This window comes from Crocuta crocuta, unplaced genomic scaffold (assembly GCF_008692635.1).
Source record: "Crocuta crocuta isolate KB4526 unplaced genomic scaffold, BGI_CrCroc_1.0 scaffold374, whole genome shotgun sequence".
Lineage (NCBI taxonomy): Eukaryota > Metazoa > Chordata > Mammalia > Carnivora > Hyaenidae > Crocuta > Crocuta crocuta.
Window position 1 is genome coordinate 2,787,772 of NW_027532613.1, and position 12,149 is coordinate 2,799,920.

Below are 12,149 nucleotides of genomic sequence, written 5' to 3' on the forward strand. Positions count from 1 at the left end.
AGAGGTGGGGACGAAATGAAAGAAGGATGGGGCCCTAAGGATAGCCACCCCCACCTTGGCCTTACTACCAAACCCCTAATCCAAGGGAGGCCACAGGGGGAGGGAGAAGAGGTTAGGAACGTGAAATGGAGAGGGAAAGGAGTGTGTGCATAAGGTACCAGGTTACTCCAAAGAGGCTATGCCAGCCCTCCCCTGGGTATCACAGAGGAGGACTCCCATTCCAGATGGGGGCTGGGTGAGACACGCTCCCTAGGAGTTGGTGATTTACTTACCTGTCTCTGCAGGGCTCTGGCCACTTCCCCTCTGTCTGCTCATCTAGACTAACATATAGTCTCCCAGTGCGATCTTGGGGAAGAAATTGTGCGTGTGTACGTATATGTGTATGTAAGTATGTGTGTATATATGTGATTCGGGGGGCGGGCACAGGACGACATGTGTGGTGTGAGAGGTGGGGGGAAAGACAAATCGTGCCTTGCCTCAGTTCTTGCATCCTACATTCCCCGCCTCGTTACCTCCTTCCCCAGACCTCCAGCTCTTTACTCTACATTGGCCCCACGAGGCTCCTGACTCACTACCCATACCTCCTTTCCGGGGCAGCCACCAGCAGCAGAGAGGCCTGGAAGGGAAGCCAAGCTCTGCTCCTGACCAGCCAAGTAAGAAGTGAGCGCACTTCTACAGAGAAACCGTGTTGCCCGTGGTGGGAAAGGCTGGGTACACACTAACTTCAGTTAGTTAGTGAGGCCTGCTCACTGCATCTGCAATTCAGAGACAGTTACGTGTTAAGTTGAGTTTCATAGAGTAGTACCTCCCACTGTCGGGGAAAGGACCTAAGAGCCAACAGCCTGGGTTTGAATGCTGGCTCCTTGGGTAGGTCACTTGATTCTTTGTGCTCAGTTTCCTCATTTGTAAAACAAGGACAATAATTAGATCTACCTCACAGGGTTGTCCTGAGGAGTAAGAGTCAGTTCACATACTGCTTGACACATGACAAGCACTTGCATCGTGGTGGGTGTTATTACAACCCTGTGGGGCCAATATCTAAGAACTTCCCAAGACAAGTGATGGTTACATGTTCCTGGACTCCCCTCCCCACCCCCAACCCCCGCCATATACATTGTGCTTCTTTCACATAAACTGCTATTCCTTCATTTATGCAAATTCTGACACCTCTGATCTGCCACGCACTGTCCTGCCAGCTGGGGATTCTCAGTCCCCGTCTACAAGGGCTCACATTCAACATAACATGAGTCCTTCCTGCCTCTGTGCCTGTGTGTGTGTGGCCTGAGGTCCCCCCTTTTCCACTTTGGACGCCCCTGCCTGTGAAGCAGCACACCGTTTGTGAAGACCTCCCTAACTTCTGTCCTGCAGCACCACGGATCTTTTCCAATGAAACACCATGCACGTCACCATTACGATGGACCGTCATTAAAAATGTCAGCGCTGGTCATCACCGTGAGTCCGTGAGCCCATTGATAAAGACAGAGAGAGAGCATGTCATTCATCCTCATAACCTTGGCAATGGCTGGGCCTATGGCAGACATTCAACTGCTGTTGGCTGACACTATCTATTATAGTTTATGTGCTTATGTGTTCATCTCCCTCCTGTGCCTCTCAGGGAGACATCATGCTTGTTTCTGCTGCCCCTCTCTCCAGCAGCACTGACGCACGATAAATATTTGTTAAATGAAGGAATAAATTAACAAATGCACCTGTCTTTATAACATGGAAAGACTTGAGGAGATCAGAATAGCTGGGGAAGAGAATTAGGAAAAAAAAAAAAAAAAGAACCGTCAAGAATATTTCCCAAGCCCATTCTTAGCTTGCACTCTCCAGTATATCCAGTTGATGTGAACCAAACTGATCACCTATTTCTAAACCCAACTGTCATCAATGGATTGGCAGGATTCATCTGTGATTAGCAGGTCTGACTGCACTTGATCTTTCAAAGCTCTTTGTTTACAAACAAAGATCAGCTCTCTCGAGCAGGCTGCACAAAGGGGTCCCAGCCGGCCTGCCAGGCGCATGCTGCAGTGACCTGGGAGCCGCAGGAGCCGCAGCTAGCCCTCTGGCACGTAGCAGTGCCATCTACAGTGGACCAAAAACATGGGCAGAGAAGCGTTGACAGCCACTGGGCTGAGCATTTCTCTGCCACGAATGCTTTTTCCAAGGTCAGGTCCAAATGCATTTCAGCTCTAAGTGAATGGAAGTTCGCTGAGTTTATGAAGGTGGAGAGAGTAGAGATGTAGAGGAGATTCTCATGCCTTTGACGGCACCATTTCACACAGGCCAGGGAGAGACAAGGAGATGCAGGCAGTCAGCCTGTTGGTCACTGGTATTTACCAAAGGCCTTCACGAGCCCGGCACTGGTTGAAGTGGCAGAGACAAAGCAGGAGAGAGAGAGAGGGGCTGGCACTCTACCGTCTCGGAGTTTACACCCTTAGTGGAGGTACAAGACAACACCCCAAAGAAAGGTGTAAATGAGACCAGTTTGGGTTTGATAAGTGTGGTGAAGAAGGTAGAGTAAGATCAATGGATGCACTCAGTGGATGGGGTGGCAGTGGCGTGTTAGCCAGGGTAGGGCAGGAAGGATTCACCGAGAAGGTTGGCTCAGCTGAGATCTGAATGGTGCAGGAGAAGAAGGCGGCTCAGAGAAGATCTGAGGAAAGGATGCTCTAAGCAGAAGGAGTATCGAGCGCGGTGTCCCTAAGAGGAGATGTGTCCGAGCTGCAGAAAGAGGGCCTGAGGGGAGGAGCAAAGGGCAGGAAAGATCGGGCTGGACAGGAAGGCAGGGACCAGCTCAAGTTTGGTCATCGAGGGAGTCGGGATTTCATTCTGGTTGCAACGGCAAGCCATGGGAGCATTTTTTTAAAAAATATTTTTATTTTATTTCTAGGAAAGAGAGAGAGAGGGCATGAGCAGGGGAGGGTCAGAGAGAGAGGGAGACACAGACTCTGAAATAGGCTCCAGGCTCCGAGCTGGCAGTCAGCACAGAGCCCGACGTGGGGCTCGAACCCACGAACCGCGAGATCATGACCTAAGCGAAAGTCGGACGCTTAACCCACTAAGCCACCAAGGCGCCCCCATGGGAGCATTTTAAACAAAGGGCTGGCACTTGAGGTCACTCTGGCTGCTGTGAGGAGGGGCTGAAAGGGAGCACCGGTGGGGGTGTGGGAGACCAGCTGTCTCACTGACCAGGGGAGGAGGCGGACGGCACGGACTCAGGCTTAGCTGGTGGAGTTGGCAGACGTGGTTGCACTTGGAACAGATTCCAAGGCAGAGTAGAGAGGGCCTTTCTGGGGGATTGAGTGTGCAGGGTAAGAGGGAGTGTGGTAGAGCAATGATCTCTGTCCTTACCAAAGACTTTGAGGTGGATGGATGCATCCTGCTCTCCAGCCTTGTTCTCGGCGATGCACACGTACTCAGCCTCGTCGTTCTTATCCACCTTCCTGATGGTCAGCTCAGAACTGTCATCACTGAAGACGTATTTGTCATCTTCCTCATTCTCTATCTGTTCCCCGTCCCTAATTGGTGCAGAAATGCAAAGTACCATGATTCTGACCACAGGGGTAAGATGTTTATTTTTAATCAGTTTCCATAAAATGCAGACCGAGCCCGTGGGAGAGACTCGGTCTTCACATCGGTCTATACGCCAAGTTGTTCTTCCACATGGACCTTAGATGCCTCCACCCAAACCTGTCTCTGTCCAAGGGCTTATAAGCTGCACCTGCAAACATTCCAAAGAGGGCCTCCAAGGCCATGTCCTCTGGTTCTGCCCCACAAACGGAAAATGAAGGGATCGGATGCACAACGCAAGAGAAGCTTGCAGAAGAGACTCCATTCTACACCAGAGTTGACATTCCCAAGCAGCCCATACCCATTCCACTGAAATGCCAACATGGAGCGGGCTCTGTGGTCTTGCCTTCTCCACTAGTCCACGATAAAAGGCATGAGCCAGTCTCTTACTTTGTCCAGCTCATGGTGGGCTCTGGGAAGCCTTCAGCATCGCACACCAGGGTGACGGACTGGCCGAGGTTGGCGGTGGCATTCACTATGCTCTGCCTGGCCTGGACGGTGGGCGGCACTGAAGGAAAGAAGAACTGTCAGGGGTGGTTGTGAAAACCTGGAGGAACCCAGTGGCCTGGAGAAGATGCACTTCCAGGGGACCTCAGGTTGGAGGGTCACAGCCTGGAGGTCAAGAGTTTCGGGAAGCTGCAGGGCTAGTGTGAGGGATCGAAACTCACATGTGTATGAAATAATTACTCCAAACTGAATACATAAGTCACCCACGAACATGCATCCGTGTTTTTCAACAATATACCATATCATTATATGTGCAGCAATGTATTATAATATTGTTCTCCAACAATACAGCTGTTGAAGCTACATTCATATGTTTTATTCATTTAAAAATAGCATTCCGCTAAAAAATAGTATTCAACTCATACTAGCTATTTATCATTATATAGTTTCTTAATCAATACGTATTAAACTTACAACTACCATGGTAAGTGTAACTTGATGCCTGACAGGGGGCTCTCGATACTGGAACAAGTTGGAAGTGCCTGTTCCCGGCAGTTAAATGGTTAATACCATTTCAAAATGCATCAGCTCACCAACGAGTGACATTTCTCTGGGATTGTCATAAACAACCCTGTGCACAAACTGTTTCTACCAAAAGGACTGAGAGGGGGAGAATTTGGCAAAAAATATATATCAACAGCCGAAACAATTCAATCACGATTTACTTATTTTCTTAGTACTGACATTATAATTTCCTGTAAACATCTTGCAAATGTCAGATCGATTCCACGGGTGTGTTTATTTGACACTGCAAATTAAGATTAATAAGCCCATGACCCATGATTCTGACTATTCTGGGGACTGAATTGATTATAATATTTTCTTTGAACTTTGAGCCAGAGGACTAACCTCATGAGTATGGGAGCATCAAGGACACTGAAGGGTGAAGAAGGACTTATCGGTAAGCATGGGAAAGTTCCCAGGTCCGTAAGACCACGAAGGACATTCAAGAGTTGCACCAGAAGTCCTCTGAGTTGAGGGAGACCCAAAAGGCAAGTGTATTAAGGAAGAAACAAAACAAGCCAGAGGAGGGATTCAGTTGAGATGGATGCTTGAGTCAGGACGGGACTGATTTAATAGACTGAAGAGGAAGTTACGGAGGATGGTGTGGGGAAACCAGGTTGTAGTAATGAAGAGAGTGGGAAAAATGGATCTCCTCACCGTTCACAATGACCTGAATGTCCTTGAAGTTGATCTCCCCCCGTGCCAGGATCCTGCCCTCGCAGCGATAAGTGCCCTCATCTGTTTTCTTGATGCCCCGGATCTGCAGGTAGTTGTTGGACAGGACTATGAATCGGACTAGAAGAGATAAGAGGTGGGTTCATCCAAGGATCAGTCAGAGAATTCTGGTAACTTCTTCTTTCCTAGCTGCAATCTTACAGGTGGGGCTTTAAGCTGAAATGAGGGAATATGTTCCCGGCTCTGACACAGAGCCAAGAGCAAAAGTCTACTGGAAATTTGTCTTTCTCTTTGGAGAGAAAGTCAAGTGCCTGAATAGACAAGCTACCAACATAAACCCATTCAGGGCCTGGAAAGTGCGTGTGGTGAGGGATGCTGGCGCCTGAGTCTGGGCTGGAACGCCTCAGAGGCTGGCTGAGGAGAAGCCCTAGGGGACTTGGGTGGCTTGAGGGAAAGGCAGCTGCCAGGGAATTAGACCTCACCGTCTTTTTTCAGGATGACATCTCGACCTTTGTGTTTCCAGATGATGGTTGGGGGGAGGGAGCTGACCACATCACACACGATCACGGCGTCTTCCCCCTCCCTGAACTCCTGCGGGGTTGGTGCATTCTTGAACATGAGCTTCTCTGGAAAATAAGCAAGAGAAGAGTGAGGGGAAACAGCTGGTTCTCCCACGCAGACCCCTTTACGCTAGAGCCATACTGCTTGGGTTAGAGTCATGGACAGCTCTCAATCCATATACCCAGTGGCACAAGACAGGGTCCCACCCCATATGTAACCAAGGAGCCAGGCAAAGCAGATGGTATAGTCAGGGGAATATGGCATCAATATTTGGCAATCAATGTCTCTCCACTGAGTGCTGAATTCATCATACTTTGCGTAGAAGGGGTCTATCCCAAGTGTCCCTCGCCATGTGGGATGGTGGCAATGAAACACAAAGCACAGGTGGAATGAACCTGTAGAACACCTAGTCAGCAATGATTGATCACTGGTCCTTTCTCTGTCTCCCATTCTCTCTGGCACCCCAAACTCAGCCTTCCTAGAGCAGTAAGGATTTTGACAAGCAGAAGAAAAGCAGGCTTAATGGCAGTAAATACTATGGCAATCAGTACTTTCCATTAGCTGTCACCCACCATTATACTGGCCAAGGAGACGGATGCATGATAACAAGGTAACGAGATGCCACCTCCAGACTTGGTTTCAATGACAATGGGAACCGCCTGCTCTGAGCGGCCCAGAGTGTTCAGATAATAATCCCCCATACCCCACCGAGCCTTTGGGCTCCATTAGCAGCAGGGAGAGTGAAATAAGAGGTAAAACTTGAATTGTACAATAGTCAATCAACACTTGCGGAAGTGATGGGGAATGCTTAACAGCTCTCTGAGAACTGTGTAATTTGAAATTAGAGAACGGAGGCCAGAGGGGGGTAGCTGGGGTCAGCATGAACCAGGGTTGTGAGCTCTGAGTTGGCCAAGGATCATTCAAGAACTTATCGGAGCTCTTATTAGCTCAGTTCAGGAAAGGCTTAGGGAGTGGGAAGGAGGAAGCCCTCAGCCGGCCCTCACTGCCATCCCACTCTGCCTGCTGCCCACGTGTCTTCTGGCCAAAGGAGAGCGCAGGGAATATGGAGGGGGACAGAGGAGGCTCTTACGGAAGATCTTCACGTTGACTGTGGCCTCTGACTCGCTGCCATCCTCGCCAGTGACCACGCACTTGTAGATGCCGGCGTCGTCAATGTTGGCATTGTAGATGGTGAGTGTGGAGGAAGAGTCGTCATTCCACACCACGGAGATCCGCTGCTGGTTTGGGGTGAGCTTTTCTCCATTGGGGGAGAACCAGGAGATGTCTTTATCTTTGGCATCTCCGGCCACTAAAGAGGAAGAGATTATTTTCAAACCACTTAATTTGAAAAGACGAAGTCTCCTCCAAGGTGACAGTGGGTTCTCAGTAAGAGCTACTGAACGAGAGGTCCCTGGGCTCGATGATCAGGGAGGGAGACCATCTACGTTAGGATGCATCACAACCCAACTCGAGCTTCTGGGCTTCACTGTTACGTACACAACACCCCTTATGGTAATTGGAAAGAACTCAACCACCCCTTGTGCCAGTATTTCTCCGAGTAGCCTCTGAGGGAAGAGAAAGGGCGTTTGTTGAGGACCTACTGTGCGCCGGGCTCTAAATGAGGAGCTATGGTCCCACAGAAGGGGAGCAAAGGGAGTTAGTGTTTAGGATCGGAGCTCATGGGCATAGCTGGTCTGAGCCAACTGATCAGCTGAACTTTGAGGGCTTAGATTAGTCTCCAGAGAGGATGATGAGACACCAGCTAGTCTAGAAGTGTGGATGCCAACCAATTTTATTCTAGCATCTGCCAGCACACACTGGCTTGTCATTTCAGTACTTGTCTCAGACAGACAAATTCATCTCCTTAAATGCTGTGAAGAAGGCAGCCAGGACCAGCCATACATGTGTTCCCTGGGCCCCTAGGAGGGGCAGATGCTGCTGCTTAGCCGTCTCCTACTCTGAGCCGGAACAAGGGCTCCGGGCCCCGCCTCTCTGCACAGCGCCCTTCCCCGGGACATACCGCCTGGCCCCACATAGATGCTTAGTATGGAAATGAGGCAGCCTTCCTTTCAGGGCCCATCATGGTTTCAATAAATATTGCTATTTGCAAGATGTGCTGTGGGCTCCGTGGCTGCATCTCCAGATCATTTAAATCGTTGTAATGAAGGCAAAGCCAGAGTGAACACATCTGACGGCCACAAAGCACCTTGGCCAATGCAAATCGTGATCACACGGAAAGGCCGCTCCCTGCCCAATGCTGCTTGCTCGAGGTCAGTCTACACCGAAGTCAGTCTACACCCAGCTCAGCTCCACGTCCCTGGTCCTTCCATGATCTGAGTCCCAGTCATGTCCCAAACAGAGAACCCAAAGCCTGATCACAAAGCTTTTCCTCCACATTTCCTGATGACGATCTGAGCTATGGAAACGGGGCCTGTTTTCTAAACAAAACACAAGGACACCAGGCCCGACAAACCCCAGAGCTCTGGTGGTGGGGGTGGGGGTGGGGCAAAGGGGCAGAATACAGGTGTTCACGACCGATCTGGAAAACCCAGGACCCACAGCCTCATAGCAAAAGAGACACTGGCACTCCATTTCCTTCCAGGCAAGTTTCAGACCTCCTCGGAATTTCCTGTTCTGGCAGATTCTAAGAAATAAGCCTTACGCTGACCCACTGAACCATTATTTCTGAGGCAGCGCTATTCCCCGTCATCATTTACAGAACTCTGGCTGGATACGGAACAGGGGATCTGCGGTGATTTGCTATTCTGGGAATTTGTGCCCAGACCTTCCTCGGAAAATCCCTAGACCTCCTCCATCACCAAGAAGAAGTCCAGATGACACATCTCACTGTGTTGGGGCGGCCCTTGGAGAAGGGAAGGAAGAGGGTCCGAGGGCTTCCCTGCCCATCCGCTCACACCGCTCAACCCTCAGCAGGGCAGTTCTGGGCATGGCCGTCCCAGCACGCACAGGCCACTGGCTTCGGCTCTGCTGGCCGCCTTTCCTCAAACGCAGCGGGGGCACAGGGCACTTGCCTTGGCATAAGAAGAATTTGGATTCCCCAACGCTGATCTCCCCTTGGCTGGGGACAATATCCACCTGCAGAGAAGCTGAAAAAGACAAAGTCCAGTTGAAACATGTGAGGATTTTTGAGAACCAAACCCAGAGCTTTCATTCAAAAACAGGGTCTCCCAACTCATGTTAAGAAAGAATGAAGCCCAGGGCGCCTGGGTGGCTTAGTCGGTTGAGCGGCCGACTTCGGCTCAGGTCATGATCTCACTGTTGCTGAGTTTGAGCCCCACGTTGGGCTCTGTGCTGACAGCTCAGAGCCTGGAACCTGCTTCTGATTCTGTGTCTCCCCCTCTCTTCACCCCTCTTCTGTTTGCACTCTGTCTCTCTCTTTCTCTCTCAAAGATAAACATTAAAATTTTTTTTTGGTTTGGAAAAAGGAAAAAAAAAAAGAGTGAAAGGAAGATGCTGTCTGGGTGGACAGCTTGTCAGCACCAGAGAATCCCCAGTTCCTATGGCGAAGCCAGGAGTGGGCAGGATCTGGACCGTTTCCTGTGGAATTTCTTTCCCTTATCACACAGTACGAGAGCTCGGTCCCCTGAGGGATTTGGGGTGACCCTCGCTCTACATGTTTCTGACCTCTTGAGAAGGCTCCTGCTCCAAACAGCAGCACTCCTGGGGTTCACAGAAATAACAGATGAGTTGCTTTTGGATGTCAACCTGAAGCGTCCCCAAGGCTGTGTGACGAGGGAAGCCTGCCACTCCAGACATCTGTGCAGGGTCTTCTGCCAGTTCCCCCTGTCCCCATGCTTGATGACTATGGAAAATGGTTCACTGTGATGGTCTGGATGGAGTTTTAGACAGAAGATGCCAAAATGCTCGCCCTACCTCATGACAAGGGGACCCACACCCCTCTTTCCGTAAGAGGAGACAGCACCCAACACCATCGCTACAATTAGAAGGCACTCCTCTGAAATGCTGTCGTCTCTGCCCTGCGGAGCTCCCTGTATCTCCTGGCGACTCGCATGGAATTTTTATTTGAGTATCCACATGCTCCGTCATTCTACTCCACCGATAAGACAAAATACACTGCCCTGGAGCCCATAGATTGCTCTATACATTCAGTTCTTCGTTCATCTGCTCGGAGCAGATAACCGTTCCTCGTGAAAACAGAGTTTTAGGGTAGGGGGAAAAATGCTTTTATCCATTTGGATTCAACCTCCTTCTGCCTCCCCTCCTCTTAGGTAAAGTAAATCCGAGAGCTAAGAGCTAACGGACATTTGGTTCAATGCATGTAGCTTCCTAGAGCGGATATGGAGGAGGGGCCTGGACTAAACAGGCCGGGTAATAGAGACTCAGTGAGCCCTTCCTTAGAACAGCCATTTTCTTTGCACAGCAGACCTGGAGGGAATGCTGGTTGCCATGGAGACGGACTCCAGGCTGAGCTGCTGTCTGTGTTCCCGTGATGAAGGGACCACGTGCACTCAGTGGAGCAGGGATCAAAGGGCCTGCACGGGGCTGCGTAAGGGGAGCCTGGGGACATCCAGCTACCAGGGGAAGGGCCTTGCCAACCACCCACAATGGACAAAGCAGACCGCGGAGAACCAGCAGAGGAGCCAGGGCCCGAGGGAGGAGTTCAGGCAGGGAGAGGATGCTGATTGCTCCACCGTGAGGGCAGGAGGGGAGGTCAGACTTCCCAGGTGCTGGTTTGGAGGAAATGCAGTAGTAATCGGGGGCAGGCGGGCTGTCCCTCTCCAGGTTTATGGCTGATGACTCTTCAGGGCCTAGATGGAATCCTCACTGGGAGCCAGGAAAGAGCTTCCCCCTTTCCTGAATTGCCACGCAGCACACACACAGAGCGGCAAAGGAACCCAACACTGCAAGTCTGCCTGCCTGTGGCTGCTACTGTCACTCTCCTCTGGACAGAGGTAGGTGCGCTTGGTTCTTTTTTTTAAGATTAAAAAAATTTTTCAAAATGTTTATTTATTTTTGAGAGAGAGAGATAGAGCATGAGCAGGGGAGGGGCATAGGGAGAGGGAGACAAAGAATCTGAAGCAGGCTCCAGGCTCTGAGCTGTCAGCACAGAGCTCGATGCGGGGCTCGTACCCACAAACTGTGAGGTCATGATCTGAGCCGAAGTCAGACACTTAAGTGACTGAGCTCCCCCAGTTCTAAACAGAGGGAGCCAGGAGGAGTCTCAACCAGCCTCAGGGTCCACCTCCTCATTTCCTGGATGAGAAAGAGAGGTAAAATGACTTCACTAAGTCACCTCGATTTAGGGCCAGGGTGGTTGTGGTGGTCCCAGGGCCCAGGCCACCTGGCTCCCAGGTAAATGTCCTTTCCATCATGCGGTGCTTCCTCTGCGAGTACAGGGTAAAATGTTTCCGTGCAATCTGCTTACGGAACAATCTGGAGATCCTGAGGAACCACCCTCAGACTCACCATCCCCTAAGAAAACAGAGCAAGACCAGAGCTAGCAAGGCCCTTAGTATTTGGGGGGTGCACAGGGCCTGACAAGAGAGGGCTGGAGGCCAGAGCCATCCATTGGAAGGCCAGCCAAGACCTTCCATCCTTGTCTGTGGCTCACTTTCCACGGAACCACGCGTCCATGAAAGCCCAGGAGCTGTGTCTCTGCCGCCTGTCCCCTAAGTGATGGTGTTTGCTGGAGCTTACCGGGGCATTCTTGAGAGAACGAGAGCCATATTTCTGCCTGAAAGGTTCACTGGCCCATATGCTGGGTGTCAGCAGCCAGCTTCGACATATGGATCCCGTTACTCTCACAGAGCCCTCACCGCCCTGAGAAGGATGTTCTTATCCCAAGTGAAAAAACAGCCCTCATTTTTTTAGTTCTTTTCAAACGGAACATGACCCTCCAGGGACCAGAGAACACGGCGAGGTTCAAGAGTTTCATACCCAAATGTGGCCAGTATCCTTCTCTGGGCCGTGGAGAGCAATCAGAAACAGGAATTTCAAAGGAATTCCCAGCCCAGCCAGGTCCCACGCACACATTTATCATCACGGAGGTATTTGAAAGAAGACATATCCATTTAGACTCCTGGCACATATGGAAAATATAGTAGGATTCCTCCTTCAAAACACCAGAGTCAAAAGCTGGGCCAGAGGAACCCCAGGCTCTCTGAAAGTCAATGCTTGGATGTTTTCCACTGTAGCACAAGGGCTGATTCTTCTTCCCCAAACGCTGAACCTTGAATTATTAGGTTTAATAATGGTGTGTGGAAATCCTGCTCTGGTCTCCAAACTCCTTCCCTCCACTTCATGGTGTCCCGCCCCCATCCTGTCTTACTTCATTAGGCCTTTCATTG

The 12,149-nt window shown here is 50.6% G+C and overlaps 1 protein-coding gene across 13 annotated transcripts in view; it reads right to left on the bottom strand.

Annotated features, from left to right (window-relative positions):
* The window catches only part of NCAM1 (neural cell adhesion molecule 1), a 304,847-nt gene that overhangs the window by 55,087 nt on the left and 237,611 nt on the right, over window positions 1–12,149 (bottom strand). For all 13 annotated transcript variants that reach the window (XM_077780584.1, XM_077780583.1, XM_077780582.1 and 10 more), the window contains exons 2-7: window positions 8,853–8,927; window positions 6,911–7,129; window positions 5,742–5,885; window positions 5,242–5,379; window positions 3,964–4,081; window positions 3,355–3,521 (exon numbers count right to left, since the gene is read on the bottom strand). In XM_077780584.1, the coding sequence (XP_077636710.1) occupies window positions 3,355–3,521; window positions 3,964–4,081; window positions 5,242–5,379; window positions 5,742–5,885; window positions 6,911–7,129; window positions 8,853–8,927 (861 nt within the window). The remainder of the gene's footprint in view (window positions 1–3,354; window positions 3,522–3,963; window positions 4,082–5,241; window positions 5,380–5,741; window positions 5,886–6,910; window positions 7,130–8,852; window positions 8,928–12,149) is intronic.